The sequence below is a fragment of the Anolis sagrei genome, chromosome 2 (assembly GCF_037176765.1).
Source record: "Anolis sagrei isolate rAnoSag1 chromosome 2, rAnoSag1.mat, whole genome shotgun sequence".
Classification (NCBI taxonomy): Eukaryota; Metazoa; Chordata; class Lepidosauria; order Squamata; family Dactyloidae; genus Anolis; species Anolis sagrei.
The window spans coordinates 125899859-125925393 of record NC_090022.1 but is presented as its reverse complement, the minus strand read 5'-3'; the positions used below and the strand labels follow the sequence as shown (position 1 = coordinate 125925393).

General features: G+C 39.4%; 1 protein-coding gene across 4 annotated transcripts in view; it reads right to left on the bottom strand.

The window, feature by feature from the left end:
- MYH10 (myosin heavy chain 10) overlaps positions 1-25535 on the bottom strand; it is a 77565-nt gene that overhangs the window by 25204 nt on the left and 26826 nt on the right. For 2 of the 4 annotated variants that reach the window (XM_060764474.2, XM_060764475.2), the window contains exons 7-18: positions 24621-24638; positions 22702-22794; positions 21294-21357; positions 14421-14519; positions 13131-13274; positions 12530-12625; positions 11205-11323; positions 10200-10352; positions 8123-8296; positions 7072-7245; positions 5664-5778; positions 61-254 (exon numbers count right to left, since the gene is read on the bottom strand). In XM_060764474.2, coding sequence (XP_060620457.2) covers positions 61-254; positions 5664-5778; positions 7072-7245; positions 8123-8296; positions 10200-10352; positions 11205-11323; positions 12530-12625; positions 13131-13274; positions 14421-14519; positions 21294-21357; positions 22702-22794; positions 24621-24638 — 1443 coding nt within the window. The remainder of the gene's footprint in view (positions 1-60; positions 255-5663; positions 5779-7071; positions 7246-8122; positions 8297-10199; positions 10353-11204; positions 11324-12529; positions 12626-13130; positions 13275-14420; positions 14520-21293; positions 21358-22701; positions 22795-24620; positions 24639-25535) is intronic. The other 2 variants (XM_060764476.2, XM_060764477.2) reach the window with 1 other exon arrangement.

Here is a 25535-nt window from a genome sequence, read left to right as displayed (position 1 = left end):
CAAAAAGAAAAAAATGCAAACTTTATTTTGAACTTAAACTCCAACAAGGCTAGGACATACCCTCTTTTCATGGTTTGGAATGATACATCGAACAAAATTTGGATTAGTGTTTCGGAGTGTGGCCATCAGTTTGGTAAGTGACTCTTTGTATAGCTGTCCTACTGTACGAAACATTCCTTTTTTGGTCTTGTAAGTTGAACCAAATGCCGTTTCCGTTATTCCAGTGACTTGATCTAGACCCACAATACGGTCCACTGTAGATAACAAGAGTATAAAATTAAGAAGAAGCTAGCATGTTCGAAAAGAGTGGTAGTTAAGAAAAGGCAATTCAGAGATGCAACAAATGCTTTGTGTGTGACAAATGGTGGAAGGTTTAACCTGTGGCAAAGCAATTTGCATGTATGGAAGCAGCCGGACTGAAAGCAATGCACCAGGCAGAATACTGTAGCTTTGGCAATTACGCTGTAAGAAGCACAAACATTACAACTGTACTACTGAAGTGCACCAAAGCCATTCCCTTCTTATACATAAAAGTAATTTTAGCCACAAAGAACTGAGTGGGAACATAGCATGTACAATACGGACTAATTTATTACAGCGTCAAAGAATTCAAAGGTCTAAATGAATCAACTTTGCATTAAAAATAAACCATTATCACCATCCCCAAATTTTTGCATGACTTTAACTAAACATGAAGTATTTCCATTTAAACACTACAAGATTAAAACAAAAAGGTCATAAAGCCATGGGTCATTTAACTCCATCCCTTTCTACAATGCCACATACTAAGTTTAAGGACTTGTTTTACACAGTAATGTAACTGACATGTTTGCTGTAGGCCTGACTTTTTTTATATAAGGCCTTAGCTCTCTTATGCTTTTGTTTGAGGAACGAAATGGAGAGCAAACTGCTTTCCTTCCATAGATTATATAAATCAAACTCTAACAATAGATTAAACTAGGAGGAAATGTGTCAAAAATACAACTATGTAAATACTGTACATCTAGGATAGCTACTATGCTGAGTTTCCTTTTTTAAAAAGCATATGCATGACTCACGCAGCTTCCTGTTAATCTATCTAGTAGGCATGTGTGATCCATTTAAAAAAATGGTCAAAGGTACTTACAAAACTAGGGGGCACTGACGCTCCATTTCTAAAATGTTTCTAAAGTTTAGGTGGTGAAAATTTTGGAACTCTAACGAGACTAACGAAATTTCATTACTATTTCATTAATGGTGATTGCGCATGCGCATTAAGGAAGACATCACTGTCAGTGGGGAAACTTCAGAGGCTCCAATCTTCCTCATTTTAAAAGCTATTGAGGTAAAACTTGCTATTATGGTATAACACATCTTCCACTGTTAGCACACCAAATTTCAGAACATTTCACTTATTCATGAAATTTTAGGGAACTTTTCAAGTGTTTATAAAATTTCTTTTAGAATAATAAACAAAATCTGTTCCTGGTTTGAAAGTGTTATTCCTGTTTCATTGTGTGGTCTTTAGTTTGAAAGTAGTTATTCTACTCCAAAAACTTTGTTTTTGAGGCAAAAACTGTGTTAAATTGGTGGAGACTGAACAAAGCAAAAAGTGCTATAGGGCAATGTCCCTTGGGTAAAGGCAAAAATTTTGCAATGTAATAAATTTTCGCCATATTTGTTTATGATAGAACCAATTAGGAGCTGCCATTTATAAGCCAGGAACAGAAATTGTAGTAGACACAATCAAGGGACATCTAAACTGACACCCCCCCCCTCCCCCCGGTTCCGGGCAGAAAGGCAACACCCAAACTCTCCAATATGCTTCTCCTATTGAGTTGGGTGGGGACCCCCATGGTCCATTCAGGCATTTAGGTAATTTTTTTCCAGCCCAGCACAGAGATTATCTTACTTATTCGAGAGAAATCAGTCACAGTCCTCCGCTTTGCAGATTTTATGGCTGGTGTTAGGGAGGGACAGACGCTCTCCTCTGTCCTGATTGGTGCCTTCTAATGCTGATGGAGTCTGAGAAATGGAGTTTAGAGCAGCTATATTGTTCCTCGAGCCCCAAACAACGTTTGTGCATGTGTATAATTAAATTACTATAATTTGGAAACTTCAGGGGCTCCTATCTCCCTTATTTTTAAAGCTATTGGGGTGAAACTTGTTATTTATCACTATTTGCCCATCAAGTTTCATAATGTTTTGCTTATCCATAGATATTTGGGAAATTTTCAAAGTTTTTAAAAACAACATGACACAAGATAACAGGAGATAATTCCCCCAACTTTCAGAAATAATCATACATTTACTGCTTTTAAGGAATTTTTAAAAATTTGGCTATAAGCAGACTGTTTACAACTCCCTCTCTTCTCTCCTGATTGGCACATTCTCATTCTGATGAATACTGGGAAATTTAGTTTAGGCCAGAGTCTTTTGAATTCTTTGGCATAAGGCTGCTCCCCTTCCCATACTACATTTTCCAAGTTCTGTGCTGTTCCCAAAATGCAACGCTTCATGCCAAGAAGCAAGCCATGAAGTCTTCAAGCAGAGAAGCCATTTAAAGAGAGAGGAATGCCAAAGGAGGCAGGTATGGTAGATTTATGCTTCCTTTCACTAGTAGTCGCTTGCTTTCTTGCCTTGCACTCAATGCAACTGACTGGGAGCCTTCCAAGCTTTACAAAACAAAACAAAACAAAACAAAAAAAAAGAATAGGGGTCAGCTTTGATTCTTACATTTTTGGAGTGGGTCTTGCTAATGATTCAGAAAGGCTTCCAAATTACAAAACTTACAATTTCTTCCAATTTCCCATTCTTTACAAGTCATTTGCACACCTCTACTATCCAGACATCGCAGGAGGGATATTTAAGATTATTTCCGAAACAAACAGATCTGTGCCAGGTTTTCAAATTCTTAAACTCAAATGCATTTCACATGTACCTATCTCAGAGTGAGATTTGAACAATAGCTTTAATCAGCAAAGATTACAAAAGAAGTACAGTTAAGCTACATGAGGAAAGGGAACATTTCCCCCACAATTTCAGAAAAAGGAAAAGAAAACCTATATAATATTGATACGGCTGACAAAGGGTTGTTTCACAGCACTGAAAGTCTAAAAATCGACACGGAAGCTAAAAACTGCACCATGTTCATTTATGAATGAATTTAATCTATCACAAAGCCTATCACCAAAGAGGGGGGATAATACATCCTTCAGTGAAAAATGAATTACATTGTAACCTAAATTTAAACAAGTATCGGATATTATAGTGGTCTACATGTCTACATATAGCTAAAACCATGCCTTTTGAAAAATAGTATCTATCTAGAGCAGACTTCAGAAGCTTCTAGCACATGAACAGATTTAGTTAACACCAAGAAGTTACACTAACAACCTTTATTTTTTCTCCACATAAATATATTTAAGATCGATATATCCAAGGTACAAATTCTCTAGGAAATAATATTAATTTACATAAGCAGCCTTACAAACTGTCTAACAGATTATGAGGGGGTCTTTAAAGGTTACTACGATACCAAAGCAGACTCCTTAAGCCAGCCTTGTCTTTAGGGACTAGCTTAGCACAGAAACACAAAAGTCTATTTCAGAAAAGGCAGAGATTTCTACAAATCAACTTCTATTTCTGAGGGTGGCAGGCAAAGTGCTCTGTGACTGGGCCCTTATAATAGTGGATCCAGGCAACCTGATCGGAGCAGCAGTGCCAAGTAGCTACAAAACAGAGAGACTACTACTTTCATTTCACATAGTACTGCAATGTGATGCTACACGAGGATATTGTAAGGCATTTTAAATAGTTGTTAGAACTACCATGCAATGAATACTGAGTCAGGAAGGAAAAATGAGGATCCAGGGTAGGCAACAGGGGTGTGCTCTGAGAGCTGCCAAAGGCTACCAAGTGCTAATGCCAGCCCTTCCCTGCTGCCTCTAAACATCTAACAGTAATGCATTTGAACAGCTTTCTAAACAAAACACTATTCAACACTAACTTTATGTACATGTAAGCGTAATATATAATTATATCTGTATAATTACTTGCATATAGACAACATCATTAGATGCTTATCCAGTGACATTCCTTGTTTCAAATACCTAAAGACATCAGGTTATGTTGGATAAACAAGCCTGCGTTTCAAAATGCAGCTGCTCATTTTCAAACCTGTTTAAAAGCGCAGTACATAAAATGAGACAGTTTCATGTATGCAATAGCAACTGAATAGTATGCAGACAAGAACGCTTGCCTTGTGAAGGTAAAGCTAAGGTTAGCATGAAATGAAAGGTCCATGCTGGCCTATAAGCAAAACACAATTTTCCTGGAGATTCAAGCCCTGCATTTAGGAGGCCTTATTCATTTTTTTTATTCATTCACCTGGTGATTCAGGAAGGACAGTAACATTGTCATAGAAAGAGGCTCTCTGAATAATGGGAATCTCTGTGTCACAGAAGCAGCAAGAATAAAGAGCAGATACACATGACATTCCAGTTAGTAGTGAGAAAGCTATTTAGAAGTACAAGCAAGTTTTAAACAAGCACCTGGGCCACTGGGTCTTAAACCAGACATGAAACTTTAGGTTGATCACTGGCTATAGAAGCTACTATAAGTAAACACATAAAACCAAGATTCCATACTATATAACAAGTGTTGCTTAAAATGCATTGACATAAGAGCATCAGTAGTGTTCATGCATACAGGCTCTCCAGTATGAAAGTATTTTATGCATAGTGGGGAAAGAACCTCCCTGCACATCTTCTACAACACTTGGAATATGACATGGACACACAAGAATATGCCCTGCTCTCATGATGTATCTACAGAGAGATGAAAAAATAACAGAAATTTGGTCATTAATCATGGCAGGCACATTTATACTTGCTGCTCCATAATATATACAATATTGTTAAATGTGTAGTCACATAAACCATACTCTGGAATCTTCCAATGTACCAAGTCAGTTTTAAGCATACTTTAGTTTGGGACCGTGCTTGCAATACTGTACCCCAGAATTTCTCAAACTGTGCTCCTCCACATGTTTTGGACTTCAACTTCCACAAATCCTAACAGCTGGTAAGATGGCTGGGATTTCTGGGAGCTGAAGTCCAAAAAACCTGGAGGAACACATTTGAGAAACACTGCTATACCCAGTGCTTGTGGGAAATGTGCAAAAAGAAGCGACCAAAATTATTAGGGGACAGGGACAATTCTTCTAGAAAAACCGAAAGGAAGCATTGACTCATTTATTCTATCTGTCACAAAAGGAAAGTGCCAAAGAGCTGCGGTCATTGTCTTCCCAAGGCCAATATCAAATCAACACAAATTTTGGAGGGTTGATTTTTCTGTCTACTTAAAAAGAACCCCTTATATACAAATATATATGAAATTCCCAACAAAGAATTTCAGGCATGAATCTTTTAAAAAATGATGCAAAGTCCTAAAACTAATCAAAACAATTTTTCATTTAAGGAAATTTGATACATAGATACCCAGGACAAAAACACTGGTGAAATATTTATCCTCCATGGCATGCCAAGAAAGATATATACAAAAGTGAATTAATGTACAGTTCAGAAAATAACTCATGAGTTAAGATTTTCATATATACATTTCTCCCAAAACTGATAGGCAGCAAATTAGTTTCTCTTAGACAATTCAGAGCCAATTCTTACCATCCTTCCAGAGCTCTGCAATAAATTTGTCAGAAGACTGGTGCAGAAGGGTGGCTACATTGTCATTCAGAGGGTCCATATTCTTCATAAGCCACTCATCGGCCTTGTAGTCCACCTAGAATTACATAAATGGAGAACACAGCAGGTAATGCCAACTGATTCTTGGAAAAAGGAAGCTACTTTCCCCCTTTTAAAATAACAACAAGAAGAAAACAAAACTAATGCTGAATGCGTGGCTCCCAAGGCCATAAAAACACCAGGAACAAGACAGCTAATGGGAACAACCACAAAACTTCATTATGTGTCCGCTGAGTGCAGGAGGGAAGTCTTTTGAGCTAGTTCAGCAGATGGCCGTTTGCTCATTAAAGGACTACGTATACATAACCAAAGTTATAAGACTCAGGAATTTGTAGACAATTTGATGATAGTTTTGGATTACCTATGGACCCTTTAGACAGCATGGCACAATTTATTGAAAACACTACAAGGATATGGGAAATTGGCAGAATTCAACATAAACAAACAAAATACTCTAATCTCTTTTTAGATGCTTTATAAAGATAAAGAGCAACTTTTGTTGTTGAGACGCGGTTAGAACCAGCTAGTAAAAATGTGGTTTTGACCAATGTATCCCAGCTTGTTTTATTACAAGTAAAAGACCATAAGTATTGTTTCCTATTGTTTTCATACGAAGTTATTTAATATATGGTTCAAATTTTCAACTTTGGAGGTGCCACAGATACAGAGTCTTTCTTTGGGTGGGATATGATTAAATCTACCATGTCTCTCCATTGACTCCATCTGGCCCTTGTAAAAGCGATTCTTAGATGTCTTGCCATAACAACTTTCAAGTAAAGAGCCAGCTGAAAGTTTTGTTTGAAATACGTAACCACTTCTGCGCTTCAATATCTAAAATATCTAAAATATTTTGAGTTATAGTAGAGTCTCACTTATCCAACATAAACGGGCTGGCAGAACGTTGGATAAGCACAAATGTTGGATAATAAGGAGGGATTAAGGGAAAGCCTATTAAATGTCAAATTACTTTATGTTTTTACAAATTAAGCACCAAAACATCATGTTTTACAACAAATCGACAGAAAAAGCAGTTCAATAAACTGTAAGTTATGTAGTAATTACTGTATTTACAAATTTAGCACCAAACCATTGCAATATATTGAAACAACTGTGGATCCGGGCGGGAGACAGACTGCATTGGATAATACAGATCGCTGGATGAGCGAGACTCTACTGTACTGACCTTTTCTCAGCGTCCCTATTGTGACCAAAATTATATTTGGCAGAACAAACTAGTAGCCAAATTCAAACTTCCTGTTTAGACCAATTAATAACATTCCTCTGTACTTGTGGTTTACAAATCTCTTGATTTATAGCATGTAATTCTTACCCTTCCTGCATAATGAATGATGCAAAAGTCTGCCTTGTCCTTCAGCTGCCGAGGCTTTTGGAATTTGGAATGAGTTCCTTGCTCTTGGACCAGTTTTTCCACAAAAGTCTTGTCAGTTGCTTTAGGAAACCAACATTCTTCATCAAGCAAAGCTAGTACACCAGGAGGGTTCGCCTGAAAAGGGTTTTTGAAAAAGACTGTTACTAGTTTCAATTTGTTCTCATGTGTGCTGTTCTGATCTTCGTCTAACCAGAGGAAAAATTGTAGCAATGCAAGTAAGTAAGCATATAAGAGTGAGGGAAGGGTGATAAAACGAGAGATGCTAATTTCAACTAACCTAGCCAATGTGGTGATCTGCTTTCCAAGATATATCTAGCTAGAGCTAAGGAAAATATTCTGAGATATAATTTCAAAGTCATAAAGACAGACATATTATGAATTATATAAGATATTCCTAACTTCAAGTCGACATCCAGTCTATGGCAACCCTATCCAGGAGGTGGTGGGGGCGGTCTTTGGCAAGACTTAGTCAAAACAAGTTTCACCACTGTCATCCTCTGAGGCTGAGAGAATATGGCTTGGAGCAGGTCAGTCAATGCAGTCCCAGAGCAAAGCGCAGTTTTGAACCTAGGTATCCCAAGTTCCCAGTTCAACACTGAAACCACTACAGCACACTGCCCCCCGATGTAAGGTACAGAATAAGAAGGAAAAAAATATCCAGTGACAGTAAAGTGACATACTGCATGTTAGAATATCCATATGTTAGTTCATAGTTTAATATACTTCTAAGTTCAGTTCTGCTTCTTCAAATTTGCTTTGGGAGCCAAACTGATCAGTACAAATTTTGAACGATAATAGTGTGATAATAAACAAAAGCCATAAAACAGTGGTGGTGGGGTTGCTAGATTTGTTAACAGGAAGTAGCTGAAATATATGGGCACACTTTAACAGATCAGTATGTTTTATGGAGAATACTAAACATTCTGCTATACAGAGAACATATTGGCTGAAAACACTCTAGGTTGTTAAGATGTTATGAATAAGAGCTTACAGGTCTTTCAATTAAATCAATACAGGGTTGGAGATCCAGTCCAAAATCAATGAAATTCCACTCTATGCCCTCTCTTTGATACTCTTCTTGCTCCAAAATAAACATCGTGTGGTTGAATAACTGCTGCAGCTTCTCATTGGTGTAGTTGATACAAAGCTGTTCGAAGGAGTTTAACTGGAAAATGCATCCAAAAGGTTTTAAGATTAAAGGTTTATCATATGCACATTAGTTATACTACAAGTAGTTTTTGCAGAATATGCAAAAAGATACATATATTATAAAACTGATCAACAAAGCAGAAAATGCAACTCATAGACAGTTTAATAAGATTATCAAGTTTTTTAGGCTTTTTTTTTTTTTGAGCGGAAAAAGCTTCCATCGGCTTATAATGGGGTTAAGGCCGGGCAGGGGAGCCTGGAGGCCATTCCTTGCAATATGTGATATATTTCTCTCTCCTCTTATCTTCTTTAACAGTGTGTTTTTGTTTCCAGTCAAAAGGGAGGGAAAGGGGAGAAGGAGATATATTTCATGTCCTCCTTGTGTGTATGTCTCTCTTTCGAACCCACCCAATTTTCTGGCCTTTTTGTGCGTGTATCTAAATGTAAGTCAAGTCAAGTTTATTCAATGCTTAGACCAGGGGTCCTCAAACTAAGGCCCGGGGGCCGAATGCGGCCCTCCAAGGTCATTTACCCAGCCTTCGCTTAGGGTCAACCTAAGTCTGTAACGACTTGAAAGCACACAACAACAACAACAACAACAATCCTATCTCATCAGCCAAAAGCAGGCCAGCACTTCCCATTGAAATACTAATAAATATATATTTGTTAAAATTGTTCTTCATTTTAATTATTGTATTTCAAGTGTTTTTGCACTATAAATATGTGCAGTGTGCATAGCAATTCATTCATGTTTTTTTTTCCTTCAAATTATAATCCGGCCCTCCAACAGTTTGAGGAACTGTGACTGGCCCTCTGTTTAAAAGGTTTGAGGACCCCTGGCTTAGACCATAGATCTTTCACATAAAAGGCAAACAAAAAACATGAAAACCAGAGTATCTATGTATATACATTATTTTCATATACAATTTTTCCCCTTACATGTTTGCAAGTCTTTACAAATCTTATATAGATATAATTATCTATATATAGAGGGAAGCATGCATGTGTGTGTGTATATATATGTAATTATAGATCTTTATCTAGCTCTGAATTGTTTATATAGGCATTGAATATTTGCCTGTTGCTATGTTGGAAACCAGCCCGAGTCCCTATGGGGAGATAGGGCGAGATACAAATGAAGTATTATTATTATTATTATTATTATTATTATTATTATTAATTTTTTGTTGATACCATATTGTTTTTGTTGACCCTACTTTTCCACTTATAGAGCTAGTTTACTGTTTTTCTTTGAAATACGGTAGATATTCAAAAACATTTAACCTGCTGATGCCTCAATTAATGTAATTTTATTGGTACCTATTTTTGTTTTGAAATTTACCAGTAGCTGCTGCATTTCCCACCCTCGGCTTATACTCAAGCCAATACATTTTCCCAGTTTTCTGTGGTAAAATTAGATGCCTCAACTTATATTTGGGCCAGATTATACTCGAGTATATATGGTACTTAAAAAAGGAGCTACTGAAGAATGTGACAAATCAGGCACTGGAAGCAGTAGTGGGAGATGAAAATGTGGCTCCTTTGCCTGCAATAGTTGTCCATCCAAAATGAAGCTTGTAGGAACAGGTTTGCTTACCAGTAACAGTGGTTCTTCAAGTACTCATCTGTGCCTTCACACAAATGGGTTTTGCATTTGCACAGAGACTTTATAGACCTCTAGAAAGTTCATAATAAAGTCTCTGTGCCTTACAAAAACCATTTTTTGTAAAACACAGAGACAACAAAGATCAGAATGTTTTCAGAAATCAATTTGAAGTTACCAGGTGTTTCAATGTAAAGTTTTTCTTATAAAATACTTGCAAAATAATTTACACATAACTGGTACTGTGGATTGATAAAATACTGGCAGTTAAACAAAAAGCAATAAATAGGTTGAGTATTGGAGTTTATTTTAATACCTCAAAGATTTCAAATCCTGCAATATCCAAGATGCCAATGAAGGAAGCTCCCTGTCGCTTGGTCCTATCCAGGGCTTTATTAATACGATGTACAAGCCAGCGAAAAAGGCGTTCATATGTGGCTTTTGCCAATGCCTCCACCGCAAAGTCTGCCTGAAAATTAAACAGTATATTAAGGCAACCTTTTTTTAATTTGATGCTTTCATCAGTCTCAGTCAGTATTGTCTATTTTCAGGAAGGCTAAGTGCTATTTCTCAGTAGGTTTCAAAAAAATATGGAAAAAAATGTTTCTTCCCATGGCGTCAACATTTCCAAGAACCTTTCTATTGTAGCAAAAGCAACAGTAGGAAAAAAAACCCCTAAAGACTAACACTTACTACTATGAAGCAAATTAATACAAACATTTGAACTAGCAAATAAAGGCTGATAGGTATCTGAATACAATTCTCAAGCTGTAACTCCTCCCAAGAGAGACCAAGATGGCCTGCGGAAGGCCAGTAGGCCCCATTCCTACTGGCCTTCCGCTGGCAGGTCAAGACCTTTTTCTTCCAACAGCTTTTGGGAAAGGATAAGGGGCAGCCTTGGGAGGGGGGTAGTGTGGTATTTGGGGGCTTGTTGTAGGAACCAGAATTGGAGAGAAAGCTTCAGTTGAAACACCTTGGCCCCATGATAACTCTTTCAAGAGTGAATTTCTCTTCCGAAGGGAAAATTTCTCTCAATTCCTGTTGTTTGTATCACAGGGACTCTCTGTATATATTGCTTAGAAGGCTGGATTAAAAACTTTAAAAGAAGTAAAAATTAAAGAATTGAGTTCTCTATTGTGCATTAGCTTAAGTCCTACAAATTCAGTGACTTTATATTTTAAGAAAAACCACAATTAGTCCCAACTCTAGTTGAACATCACATAAAATACTTTAGTACAGCAAACAGTCAACAAAAATACCTCCATTTAGAGCCCTCTTGCACTGTATAGTGTACTTTGTATATATCCATATCAGAGCTTACCTGTTCTTTGGTTTGTGCTTTCTGAACATAGTCCCTGCCAACTTTAATGCGTGGAGTAAGTATTGCTCGAGTAAATTCCATTACATTCATTCCTAATAAATGGCAGAGTTTCTGTGCAACTACAAACACAAACATTGCAGTCAGTTATCATCAGATGCCTCCAGAACTGAACCAACAACATTAATACTTTAAAAGTGTTCTATAATAGTGGTTTTTCCTTTTCATATAAACATGTTTAACATCTGTTTAACAGAACCCCACATGCTGAAGTGAGTCCTAGCTTTGAAACTCAGTTCTTTGATGTCCACTGAGACACAGTCCTTCACTGCACTATGAAGAGTACAACCTTATTAGCTCATGCTGCTTTGTGTTTAAACTCTGCAAAAAAAAAAAAAAAAGAGGTGGTGGGCAAGGTGGTCTTCAAGAAAGCTTTCCACTACTTTTGCTCTTACTTTGGAAACCTTGATGAGCCACTAAAGAACTATTGTGTTTTCCAGTCCATAATCTGAAAACCATTACTAAAGTGGTTTTTCACATCAACAGATATAGTACCACAGTAAACACTGGAAGATTGAAAAAGTACATTGAATATGATTGTGCTTGTAATTTTACCAGTTTTTACCTGATGCACTGACAAGATGGTGAAACTGTTCTGACTACATAACCAGTCACATCCTACCATATGAATTAGCTTCCAAACACCAGAAACTCCTTCCCTTCCTCCCATTAAATCGGAATACTTGCAGATAGCAAGCAACTTAGCTATGCTGAGTTTTAAATACACGTTGATTGTCTTGCTAAAAGAAATCATAATATTCAACTAGCAATGTAAGAAAAAATGCTAGTTCTAGAGGATTCCCACCCTCCCTAGATACTACGAAATGATAAAGTCAGTGTTATGCATACCACACTGTCATTTGGACACTCAGAGCGTCTAAATATAGCACTTAAGAGTCTCAATTTCATCTCAAAATCGTGCTTGGCTTCAGAATCACTGTCCCTGGCAGTATAAATATGATATAGTCCCAAGTAAAATAAACTGATTCAACAGAACATACCATTTCATTTTAGAGGTTTATAGACTTTGCTATAAGTGCTTAATGAGGTTATAGTTCACATTCTTCATCAGATAAAAAAAGTATGTTGACATAGAGATTTTGTGGAGTGAGGAGTGAACAATGCAAGTTTTTCACTACACAAATACTAGTTAATGTTACAACTGCTTATCACTGACAATGATATAAAGGATATTCAGCCATCTGTTTCATAAATCATGCATCAAACCAGTGAATAAAGTCTGTAAATGTAGCCATAAAAATGCATACCTGTATTTTCTGGCATAGATGCCTGGTCAGTGTTTCTTTCTTTCTTGAAGGATATATTACCAAACTGTAGTACTGAGGAGACTACTTTCAACATAGCTGAGGCAAAAAAAATACATAAATGAATCTGATTAGGTAGCTTTCACACATTTATATTTGTTTTATATCATTTATTCTGCTCTAATGAAGAAAGGTAATGAGCTATGTATGGCAATGTTGCTCGGTCCAAACACTTGTTCAGATCCACTTTGGCCAGGAATGACTATGTCTTTATATTTGCATGTGTGCTGCATTGTTTTTAATTGATGCCACGGTTCTAAATGTTTTTATCTAATTTTAAAGTGTTTTTAACATAACATTTTATTTGTCTTCTAGTTTTTACTACTAATTTTTAATTCGAGCACCTTGTTTTAACTCACGTGTAAGCAGCTTAGGGCTCCATTTTAAAAAGAGTGCAATATAGGTTTAATAAACAGTAATAACAAATAGGCAATCTCTGATTGTTTTTATCAAGAGGAGTTGTTTAGGATGCAATATTCTACACTCTTATGGAATAGGTCTAGATATAATGCACAACTGACATTGTGACTTCTGTCAAACTTACCCAAGATTTCATCATGAGAAAATCCCATGATATGCATTGCTTCCATAGTCTCCTGAAAATTATCCTTGTCTTGCTGGCCAGGAATAGGGATGTAGCCATTGGATAGGAATCTGTAGTTATTAAACCCTTCAAGGAGTAAGTCGGCTGTGATAGAGAAAAATGAGAGGTTTCTTCCTACCAGGACATTTGGGTACTAGTAAATCTCTATTTATCTATATTTAAATCAACCAGAAGACATCAGGGTAGGTCAGCATTTGAATAAATCACAATGATATTTTAAACCGACCAGTTCCCTGGAATTTATAGTTGGATTTTTTCCAGGACAGACAATGCATTATTTTTTTTCCTCATGGAAAACGAAACACAGCTCTCTAGAGGAAAATACTAGACCAGCAATATTCCAGGAGAGACATGTGGACACTATTAACATTCTCAAAGAGTATCTTCATTCATAATACTAATAAAACAGTATTGTACTACTGAGAAGAGGTAATTAATGTTTGCGCTGAAGTGTAAACAGCATGGTGCTCTGGCCTAGTCAGCAGTGGCTTGGCATGCTGCCCAGACTGAGTGCTCTTCTGTCCAGCATGGCATGACAGTTGCTGCCAACACTTCTTCAGCTGTCCAACTCAAAGCTGAGGTGTTTCTGTCGAACTAAGGACTCAAACGGCATATTCCATGTGGTAATATTGCAACTGGATCAGTCATTATCAGTCAATATTAGCCATATTCATTTCACTGATGCTGACAGTACTTGGCATTCTCAATAAAACACCTTAACTTGCCCACCTCCAGAGCATATTAGCAATCATTTTCTCAAAATATCTTAAAATGATTCAGTACATTCAGAGCCCCCGGTGGCACAACGGGTTAAACGCTTGTGCTAGCAGGACTGCTGGTTGAAAAGTCGGCAATTCGAATCCAGGGAGCGGGGTGAGCTCCTGTCTGTCAGCTCCAGCTCCTCATGCGGAGGCATGAGAGAAGCCTCCCACAGGATGGTAAAACATCCAGGTGTCCCCTGGGCAACGTCCTTGTAGACAGGCAATTCTCCATGTATATTGGACTTCAGCTCCCAAAACTCCTGACAACAGGACAAGCTGGCTAGGGCTTCTGGGAGTTGGGGGCCTAAACACCTGGAGGGCCATAGATTATACAGGCCTGCTTTACAGCAATGGTTGGCAACCCCCAGGGGCTAGTGGACACACTGTCCTCTTACAGGACCTGACTCCTTTCATTTTTTGAAATTAAAAATATTCCCAATGGAAGGACTATCAATATGTGTTGACTTACCTTTCAAGTGTTCACCTGCCCCAGCAAGCAGCTGGTAGAAGATATGAAAAGTCCGTTCATCTTTGGCTTGACGAACAGCACGAGATTTTTCTAGCAAGTCTTAAGTCAGAACAGTTAAGGATTTTAATGGGCAACAGTGCATCTTATCATGAAAAGAAACAAACTGTTTCTAAAACAGCAATAAAATGCTCTGTCTTACCATTTCACTCTTTCCCCACATATTTATTTTTTGTTAGTATCAGACATCCAGTTCTTTATCCAAATTAGATTTGCAACCCCTCTCGACACACACAAACACACACATCAACAACTGTGCTATTCAGTAGACAGTCTACTTGATTAAAATTATGTCCCTTAGTTAGAAACAAACTGATTGAACAAAAATGCAACACTTAATAGCTGGTTTGTAAGGAGATCCTGCTATAAGAATATTATTCTCACCATTGTACTGAATTCTCTTTCTCCAATTTTCTAGGCAATGCACAAGCTGAAAAATGTCATAGTGCAATTACTATAAGTAGTTGTTCAATAAATAAAGGTTGCTTACCTGTAACTGTATTTCTTCGAGTGTCCATCCGTAAAATTCGCACCTATGGGTCTTCCTGTGCGCCTGCACAGCAATCCGGACATTCTAGAGATTTAATGAATATTTAAATGATTTTTTAAATGCAATATAGGCTCCACCCATCCCCCGCTCCCCTGGTATAAAGGGCCGGAGGCGTGGCTTGGCCGGTAGTTCCCGAGCGCTAAATAGCGGCTATATGGGGCATGACTGTGGGGAGGGCGGGCGGGTTGTGCGAATTTTACGGATGGACACTCGAAGAAATACGGTTACAGGTAAGCAACCTTTATTTATTCTTTGTGTCCTCCATAAAATGCGCACCTATGGGTGAATAGCAAGCTACTGACCTGGAGGTGGGTCATGCCACACAGGAGAAAAGAACAGCTCTGCCAAAAGCGGCATCTTGCTTTGACAGTACGTCCAGCTTGTAGTGAGATGCAAACGTCGATGCCATGGACCATGTTGCTGCTCTGCAGATCTGTTCCAAAGACACCCCTCATAAGAAGGCTTGGGAGGTGGAAACTGAGCGAGTCGAATGAGCCACCAGATGAGGCGGAGGTTGTTTTCCCGCCAACTGGTAAACAAGGTGGATCGCCGAGACAATCCATGAGGCTAGCCCCTGAGAAGTGACAGGGTGTCCCAGAACGTCTTTCCTATATTTTAAAAAGAGCTTGGGCGATTTCCTATAGGAAGCAGTCCTTTGTAGATAAAAGGAGAGGGCCCTTTTAACATCCAGGGAGTGGAGAGTGATTTCCAACTGAGACGTTGGGTTAGGAAAAAAGGCCGGGAGAATGATGTCTTGAGACATATGGAAGTGAGAAACTACCTTAGGGAGGAAGGTAACGTCTGTCCGGAGGACAACTTTATCGTCATGGAATCTGATATAAGGTGGGTCCGACCGAAGGGCCGTGAGCTCACTGACTCTTCTAGCAGAAGTGACGGCCACCAAGAAAGCCGTCTTCCACGAGAGGTGGGAGATATCATTAGAGGCCATGGGTTCAAATTGCGGTTTTGATAATTGAGATAGCACTAATTCCAGGCTCCACTGGGGGGAGGGGAGGGAGGAAGGGGGTGGGTATTTTTATAACCCTTAAGAAACAACTGAATAAAGTAGTTCTGAAAAAGGGGCGGTAAGCCCCGTTGTCTCTTGTATGAGGAGAGTGCTGCTAAGTAACATTTAACTGAAGATAGGGAAGAGCATTTGTTGGAGAGGTGTACCAGGAAGTCCAGTATCACCGGTACAGGGGCTGAATATGGATCGCATCCAGCTGATTCAGTAAATGACTTAAACAGGGACCATTTATAGGCATAGAATTTTTTGGTAGCCGGTTTGTGGGCTGCCAGAAGTATACGAGATACCTCTTCAGATAGATTTAATGTGGTCTGATCCTCCATGCCGTCAGGCGAAGGGATTGGAGGTCTGGATGGAGCACTAGACCGTTCTCTATAGTGAGGAGGTCTGGGGTCTGCTTGAGATGGAGGAACTCCTTGTTGGAGATTTGAAGTAGAGGGGCAAACCAGTGTTGTCTGGGCCACCAAGGTGTGATCAGGATACAATCTGACTTGTCCTGAATTATTTTGGCTATGACGGGAGATTAGTGGAAGGGGTGGGAAGATGTATAGGAGACCTGGGGACCACTGGAAAAGGAACGCGTCTCCAAGACAACCTTGGGATGCGTGAGGGTGGAGTCTCACGCAATAGAGTGGGCAGTGGTTGTTTAGAGGTGACGCAAAGAGGTCTATTCTGGGCGTGCCCCATTTGCGTATGATGAAGTTGAATTGGTTTGAGTGGAGGTGCCACTCGTGGTTGTTTTTTGCCGTCCTGCTGAGGGAGTCGGCCAGAGTGTTGTCTTGTCCTAGGAGGTGTATGGCTGAGAGGAGAATATTCCTCTGAATGCACCACTCCCATATGCGCATTGAAATTGTGAGGAGTGTTTGTGAGCGTGTTCTCCCTTGTTTGTTGATGTAAAATTTGACTGCTGTGTTGTCTGCCACAATTTGAATCATGTGGTTGGATATGATGCGGACAAAGGCCCGGAGGGCTTTCTCTACCGCCATTAATTCGAGGGCATTGATGTGAAAACGGCGGTCCTGATGGGACCAATGGCCGCTGACTCTGAAGCCCTTGAGGTGTGCGCCCCAACCCGTGTTGGAGGCATCTGTCGTCAGGGACATGGAGGGACGGGGTTGATGGAATGGCATTCCCAATCGAACATTGTGTCGATTTGTCCACCATGAGAGGGATTGAAGGACATCGGGGGGTGGGCATAGGATCCGCGACTGAGGGTCGTGGAGGGGATCGAAAGACTTGATGAACCAGTTTTGGAGGGGTCTCATCTTGAGACGGGCGTGAGGTGTGACGTTTTTGGTAGAAGAGATGTGGCCAAGGATAGATTGGATAGCCCAGGCTGAGGCTTGTTGGGAGCGTTGGAGGTTGAAGATGGCTCGCTGGAGGTTTAGGAACCGGTCTTCTGGAAGGAAGGCTCTCTCGAGTGTAGATTCTATGATAGCTCCTATGAACTGGATCCGCTGTGTGGGTTGAAGGAGAGATTTTTCCTGGTTTATGACCAGACCGAGGTCCTGTAAAAGAGATAAGGTGTAATGAGTGTCGTTATTCAACTGGGATTTGGAAGAAGAACACAATAACCAGTCATCCAGGTATGGAAAGACCGTTATGCCTTGTTGGCGGAGATGTGCGGCTATGACTGCCATACATTTTGTAAACACCCTTGGGGCTGTGGATAGGCCAAAAGGGAGGGAAGTAAACGAGAAGAATTTGTGTTGTATTGCAAAGGTGAGGAATCTACGATGTGACTGTCTAATTGAGATGTGGAAGTAGGCATCCCTCAAGTCCACCGTTGCCAGCCATGCTCCCTTTGGGATGAAAGGGAGTATGTTAGGGAGAGTGACCATGGGGAATTTGCGTGGAGTGATGAAAGTGTTGAGTTTACGGAGATCGAGAATGGGGCGTAGGCCCCCATCCCTTTTGTCTATCAAAAAGTAGCGGGAGAAGAAGCAGGAGTTAGCTTCTTGGCAGGGGGTGGGAGAAATGGCTCCCTTGTGGAGTAGAGAGTTTACTTCTTCCCAGATGGTGTGGGAGGGCTCGGTGAGGAGGACATGTCCTACTGGGGGGTAGGTGTCAAATTCTATCACGTATCCCCTGTCGATGATATCTAGCACCCAGGTGTCTGTAGTGATAGATTCCCAAGCTGGCAGAAAGTGATGAAGTCTGTCTAAATAAGTGAGATGTTGGATGGTGGTGAGGGGGGGGGGATGGAAGGGGAGGTCGTGCTAAAAACAGCGTTTGTTGTTGTTTGAGGGTCTGGTACCACGGTACTGACCTCTAGAGGGAAGTTGGGGGCGTCTTGGAGTTGTAGAAGAAGCATATGGTCTCTGTCGTCCTCTATAGTAGGAGGTGTTGAAGGGTCTATTGTAGTACTGGGGGCGATAGTAGTAAGGGCCCCAACGTTGACGCTGGTAAGTATAAGGTTGTTGGTCATACTTATAGACTGTTTGTTTCATCTTGTGAGAGTGTTCAAGTTGTGAGTCCGTTTCAGGATTAAACAATCCTGCTTCATCCATAGGGAGGTCCTCGATAAGGGTTCTCTGGGACTGTGAAAGGATGGCAGCCCTGAGCCACGCATGCCTGCGTAAAGGTACTGAGCCTGCTATAAGCTTGCCTGAGGCGTCAGCTGTATTTTTTGCCACGTCTTTTTGGAGACATGATAGGAGCAAAGCTTCTTGTTTAAATGCTTTAGCCAAAGGTTGGTCTGATGGAGGCAAGAGATCCAAGTAAGGGGAAATTTTGTCCCATAAGAACGTCTGATTGACACTCATGTAAACTCCATAATAAGCCATCCGTGCGAAAAGGCACACTGAGGAATAAAATTTTCTTGCCATGGCGTCCAATTTTCTCCCTTCTTTGTCAGAGGGGGAAGATTGGTTTCTTTGTACCGGTTTAGATTGAGCATCAGTTACTACAGAGTTTGCTTTTGGCATTTTGGAAAGCCATGAAGCTGATGAAAGATCAATACGGTACAAGTTTTCTGCCCTTTTAGGAGTTGCTGGAACCATAGCTGGGGCCACTCCTGTATTTTTAAGGATCTTAAGTAAGTATGGTAGGGTTGGCAACACAGTGGATGCTGGTGCTTGTTGTTCAACTGATGTAAAACAGGGGTCTGAAACTGTATCTGTTGGCTCAGGAGTAGAGAGATTCAGAGCTCTGGAGAGTCGAATTAAGAGGGCTGAGAATTTTTTGAAGTCCTCTAATTGTTGAGGAGAGGGGTCAGGGTCTGGATGGGGGTCCTGAGGAATAGGAGTATCATCAGTAGATTCTAGGTCAATGGTTTCTGAGTCTGTTTGAGGCAGAGGAGTTGGATCCAAGGGGGGTGGTTGGGGATTTGGATCAATATGTTGTTGAGGAGGCTGAGAGAGTGTAGCAGTGGGTGGTGCACGCGGTGGTTGTGGGTACCTGGGATCGAGTGGGTGGGGGGCATTGAATCCTCTAGCATGTTCAGGAGGAGGAGGGTAGAAATAAGGGTACATAGGGTAAGGTGGAGGAGGAGGGTAGAGATGGTAAGGGAAATCTTGGTAAGGGTAGTATTGGTCTGGGGAAAAGGAGCGGGTCCTTTTAGGGTGGGGGGAGGGAGTTGGATAGTCTTCTGGCTGGGGAGAAGGAGAGCGGGGGCGCTGCCGGGCGGGCTGCGCCAGAGGCCTGGGTTGCGCGGGAGGCGGAGTCTCCCGCGGTACCGGAGATTCCGGCAGTTCCGGGGAAGGAGGTGGGGGGGACTGAGAGGGAGGAAGAGGAGGCGAGACTAAGGGATCAACTGTGGAGCGCGGTTCCAGCATACTATGTGGATCCAGGAGCTCAAGCGGGGGGAGGTGAGGGGGATCCTCCATCTCAAGCAGGGAAGGCAGCGGCTCCTGAAGTTGGAGCGTGGAGCCGTGAATTTGGAGAGCCGGTTCCAGCGTGGGAGAGCTCAAGGGCTCATCGCCAGTGAGTTGCCGTCCCTTTTTTTGTTTATTTGGCTTTTCTTTAGATTTAGACCTCGCGGTCTGTTTGGAAGTTTTTTGTTTCTTTTTCGGCGGCTCCGCTGGGGAAGCGCTCGCCGAGGGAGGGTCACGCCTATCCCCAGCACGTGGGGAGGGAGGCTGAGAGGAGAGTTGTAAAGGGGAGGATTGTTTGGGGGCGGGAACCTGCTGGGGAGCTAAAGCGCGCTCGTATAAGAGGGCTTTTAGCCTCGCTTCTCAGCCTTTTCGAGCTCTGGTGGTGAAGCTCAGGCATATTTCACAGGTTTGCAGGTTATGAGACTCTCCTAAGCAAAGAAGGCATCTAGAATGCCTATCAGCTTCCGCAAGCTGAGCAATTTTTAAAATAGAGGGAAGACATTCTAGCCTGTCTGGAAGAATTGTCAGTCGGTCCGTGGTCAGGATTGGAGAAGGTAGGTAGCCGAAATAACAAGTCCAAAGTCCAGTAACGCAAGAGAGAAAGTCCTTAGATGCTGCTAGTTTGGTGCGGAAAAAAGAACTACCAGCCAAGCCACGCCTCCGGCCCTTTATACCAGGGGGGCGGGGGATGGGCGGAGCCTATATTGCATTTAAAAAATCATTTAAATATTCATTAAATCTCTAGAATGTCCGGATTGCTGCGCAGGCGCACAGGAAGACCCATAGGTGCGCATTTTACGGAGGACACGAAGAATAAATGCCTGGTTGTGCTTATTTGTGAGGTAAAAGCATTCAGCAAATGCTCACAAGCTTATTGTGACTTCTTATCTTTCTAATTTTTCAAGTATGCCTTAACACTGGAAAACCTACTTTTGGTAAACTATCAAAGAAAGGGAATTAAAAGATACATTTAATGGTACATGTTTTGGAAGAGGATTAGAAGAACCAAGAGGAAGAATACTTACTAGAAATGTGGATGGCACAAAAGCAAGGGGGATAGTTTTCAGAAGGATACATTTAAAAGATTGTAGAATAAAATAGATATTGCATATGAAATGACAAAGTGGGGAGGACATTTGCTTGGGGAAGGGGTGCAGGACTACCACTAAAGTAAAACTGTTAATTAAAATCTACCTACATTCTGCTTGGATAGACTAACATTGGCCTATCTTGCACAAGGGCTTGTAATATCCAGAAACTTGTATATATTTGGCATGTATTCTATAGATCATAAATGAATTATCTAGGTAATCTAATTTTCTCAACATCATTTCCTGTAACTAGAAACTGTCTACAAATTAAGCCATAAATTTAATTTCTATACACTCATTAGTTTACAATATGATTTTTTGAAAACAGGATACATGTTTCAATATTGGCCCCAACAATATAACCAGTAACATCAAAATTTATTCTGATGAATTTGCCCTGCAGAAAACAAACAAAGAGATGTATTCATTTTTTTATTTTTCAAAAGGGCTTTTGGATAGTATGCACAAAAAATATAAAGTTCAAAACAATATAATGGCATAAAACAAAAATATCAATATAACAAAAATGTTAGTAATAAAGTAATAATTGCTCAAAAGCTATTAGCCACAACAATGTCTACAACCACAACTTACTGGATTTTTGGTATTGCCTCATTTCAATTGGGTGAAAAACTGCCATTCATTTTCCTCTAGGGGACCAACTTTCTCTTAACTCAGAATTTTAAAATCCACAGTACTTAAGATTACTTTTATACATAAATAAACCAACACCTGGGGTGTATTAAGCTACTCATTGCAAAAATAGTGATTATATTCAGTGCAGAATTAAAGAAGAAGAAAAATAAGAAGAAACAGATGCTGGCATTTTTCACAGAAAGGTTCCTCTACTTATATGCCCATCATCTTTGACGTTCCCATAAAATATGAGCACAACAGACTACTAAGCAATGAAACCAAAGTGACAGCTAACAGGATGGGGCCCACAGTCAAGTGCATGCAACAGATGACAAAAGCAGAGTTCCCTTATCACTTTGTCAGTGGCATCCCTTCCAAAATATTACAACGTGTGAGGGCAGAGAACCCTATTTAATAGGTATGTTGTACTATGGAACTGAAGAATATTAACTGGAATTAATATATTTTAGAATTTGCCAATCACAAATGAAGGCTATCTGTAAATATGACTTTATTATGCAAAAAAAACCCTCTCAATTCCAAATATTTGATAAAAATAGTATATCTAAGCTGTCCTTGTTTATCTATGAAATAAAAAAAGAAAAGTAAGTAACAAGTTTTATAATGTTTTCAATTATAGTTACATGTTTGTTGTTTCTTTAATTTTTAATTTAAAGGAGTCCTTTTAATGGTCAATATTTATGTCTTCTTTGCAAAGCAATCAAGATGAAGAAATTGGTGTTTAAGTATTGTTTTGTTTCTTATTAAAGGACTACATCCTTATTTCCTTCTTTTAATTTGTTTTAATTTCTAGAACACTTTAAAATTATTGCTGTTTGAATTAAAATGGGATGAAAGATTCAAGATAGCGGATGAGAGCTTTTAAAATCTATGTGGTACATGTTTACATGGAGATATTTCATTCATCTTATTAAGCTTGTGTCTCTTTTATACTGTTTACATTTTTAAAAAATTATTTAACATTTTATTTTTTATTTTTTATTGAGTGTTTTTGGAAGCCACCTTGGATGCCACTCCAGAAGAAAGGTAACATACAAATGCAATAAACATTTTAATTAAGAGTTTTTTTTTAGGGGAGACTCACAAAACGGGATGAATTGTCATTTTTTACAGTCTTTGCATTCCCAAATGATTCCAAAATGGGGTTAGCCTGTAGAAGCTGACGTTCCAGTTCACCCTAAAAATATATACAGACAGAAACACAAAATTATCAAAACTGAATCCAGAAGTAGCATGTGCTTCCAGGTACACTTTCCTTCCTTAGATGTCAGGATCCCATCTGTCTTCTCAATACAGCATCTTCAAATAAAGCTTAATGCTATTAACAGCAGACAATGACTTAAAGGTAATTCAAAAGTACGACATTACAATAAACACAAAAAATCAAATTAAAATTAAGGCTAATGAATAAAACCAAGAGTTGACAAATGGGCACTTTTCTGAAAAAACTATGTAGAAGATATGATTCAATCTTTTCTAAAATGGTAGCCCGCCACTTAATTAAATAATAGGAGATATAGAATTAGGATTACAACAATGATCATTTAACACTCTTATTTAGCTAACATACAGAGTACCTTATATTTTTTACTGACTTGAACCATTTAAAAAGATTACCGTTTTCTGTTTCATGAACTCAGTGTAGCCTTGTAGTATTGGTTTGGGCTAAATTGAAGACTGTTCCATGCCATACTTCAATACAACCCATGCCCAAAATCAAATGGTTATCACAAGGATATTCATGGGACTTGAAACTAACTTTGTTCACTTTTAAAATAATAATTCAAAACCCCCAAAATGTATTAATAAAAATTCTTAGGTAGGCATGGCCCATGTCATCACTTCTGTATATTCATTAGCCCAATAATGTGACAAGTTGGTGGAAGATATGATTTGCTGTCTTATACGGCAAAAGAGAGAGTGAGTAGAATTATTTTTTCTATAATATAATCTAGACCTTTGCAAATATGTCTGCTTTTTCCAGTCAATCTTAATTAATAGAACTGACAGAAACCCTAGAAATGCTGCCTTACAGACAATTTTCTCTACATGCATTGTTTACTCTGCTTCTAAATCCAACCAATGTTTCACAAGAAGGTACATTTTGTTTCATTACTAAAAATAGTCATGTGTTTGGCCAACTATATTTTATGTCTGTGCACAATTTTCTGAGCAGTGCATTCTCTTGCTCAGCATTTATTTCTTCTTTAACCAGCTACTTAAGTCTCATTGATTTCAGTGACAAGGATTCAAGAAGGGCTTAACTCCCCTACTGTAGTCAGCAAGATTCAGGAGTACATTATATTCACTAGTAGATACTCCATTCTGTAACACCAAAACAGAGTGTAATATCAGAATGGTATGTCTTTACTTTCAACTAGGGCTCCAATTCAATAGATTTTCAGAAAGAAAATAATCTTAGGATGTTCAAGATTTCATTAACACCCATTAAGCAAGACCTTTCACCAAAAGAGATGACCTTTTGTATTCTAATTTTGTGTGAAGGTTCTTACTATCTCTGTCATTATAAAATCTTATAAAAATACCTTCCAGTAGAAACTCATTAATACAGTATGCTTCCTATTTAACATCTGCTCATAGGGACTGTGACAACTGGTACGCTTCTTGATTTTCTTAATACCATGTACAACAGTCTCATTTGAGAAAATAGATAGAAGCCTTCAGCAATATTTCAAAGAATCTCAAAACTGCAATGTGAGGATACTGCAGCTGTCTAGATTAATCCCAATATCCAGTAGAAAAGGCTGCATGATTCCTACCAAACCAAACCGAAGGCAAAACATAGAACTGCCTTTCAAATAATTACAGGGAATCTTGGAAAAAGCATTCAATGTATTGTGATTGTGTGATAACATGCAATATATTCATGCAAATCAGCGGTGTAATGATAGATAAGGAAGAGAGGCTTTGCTCTCCACCTCCCTGTGATTTGGCTCATTCTGAGAGCGAGGTGAGAAGCTAAAAGAGCTACATGCTACTCACATACAACAGGGATCCACTCTGTGGTTCAAAATGACAATGAAACAAAATGTTAATGGTTATGAACGTATGAAAGAAACACATCGGGAATAATAATTCTAAATGTTTTATTGGGTTCCTGTAAGACAGTGGTTCTCAACCTGTGGGTCCCAGATGTTTTTGGCCTTCAATTCCCAGAAATCCTAACAGCTGGTAAACTGGAAGGGATTTCTGGGAGTTATAAGCCAAAACACCTGAGGAACCACAGGTTAAGAACCACTCCTGTAAGACAACCTGCTTATCAGCTTCTTTTGATCCTAGAACAAAACTGTAACCACCAAAACTTACTCATTTTTCAAGCAATTAGACAAAGCTAGTAAATAGCAGTATGTAATTAAAGGAACAAGGATTATTAGATTTTGACTAATCTCTCTACAATGTCAGGCAAAGCCATTCACTTTTCACTCTGCACCAAGAACTTCTTTTTAGATGTGTGTTTCAGACTTCAACTTCAATGATCCCCAGCAAATAAAACTAAAGGTTAGACTACAGGGGTCATACTCTCAAATATTATGGATAAGCAGTCAGTGAGCTGCAATTCTGACAAACAATGGGCCATAAAAGTTATGTAGAAAAAGCTAAATACACTTCTCCAATGCTTTGTATAGGAAACAAACACTATTAACACTTTCCCGCCCTGAAGTCTACAAAACATTAGCTCACACGCTACAGCAACTAACTCACTGGATTTATCTATCAACCCACAGGTGGTTCCACTTTCAGTCTCACCCTACATCTACAACATACATTTTAAGGGAGTGCAAAAAAATTCCTCCATTTTAATAGGAGACCTTTTCCATTTTCAATTTTGACATTTTTTATTTATCACGTCATTTCAAGAAACTAAGGAGGCAGAAATCGACTTTATTTGGTTCATTG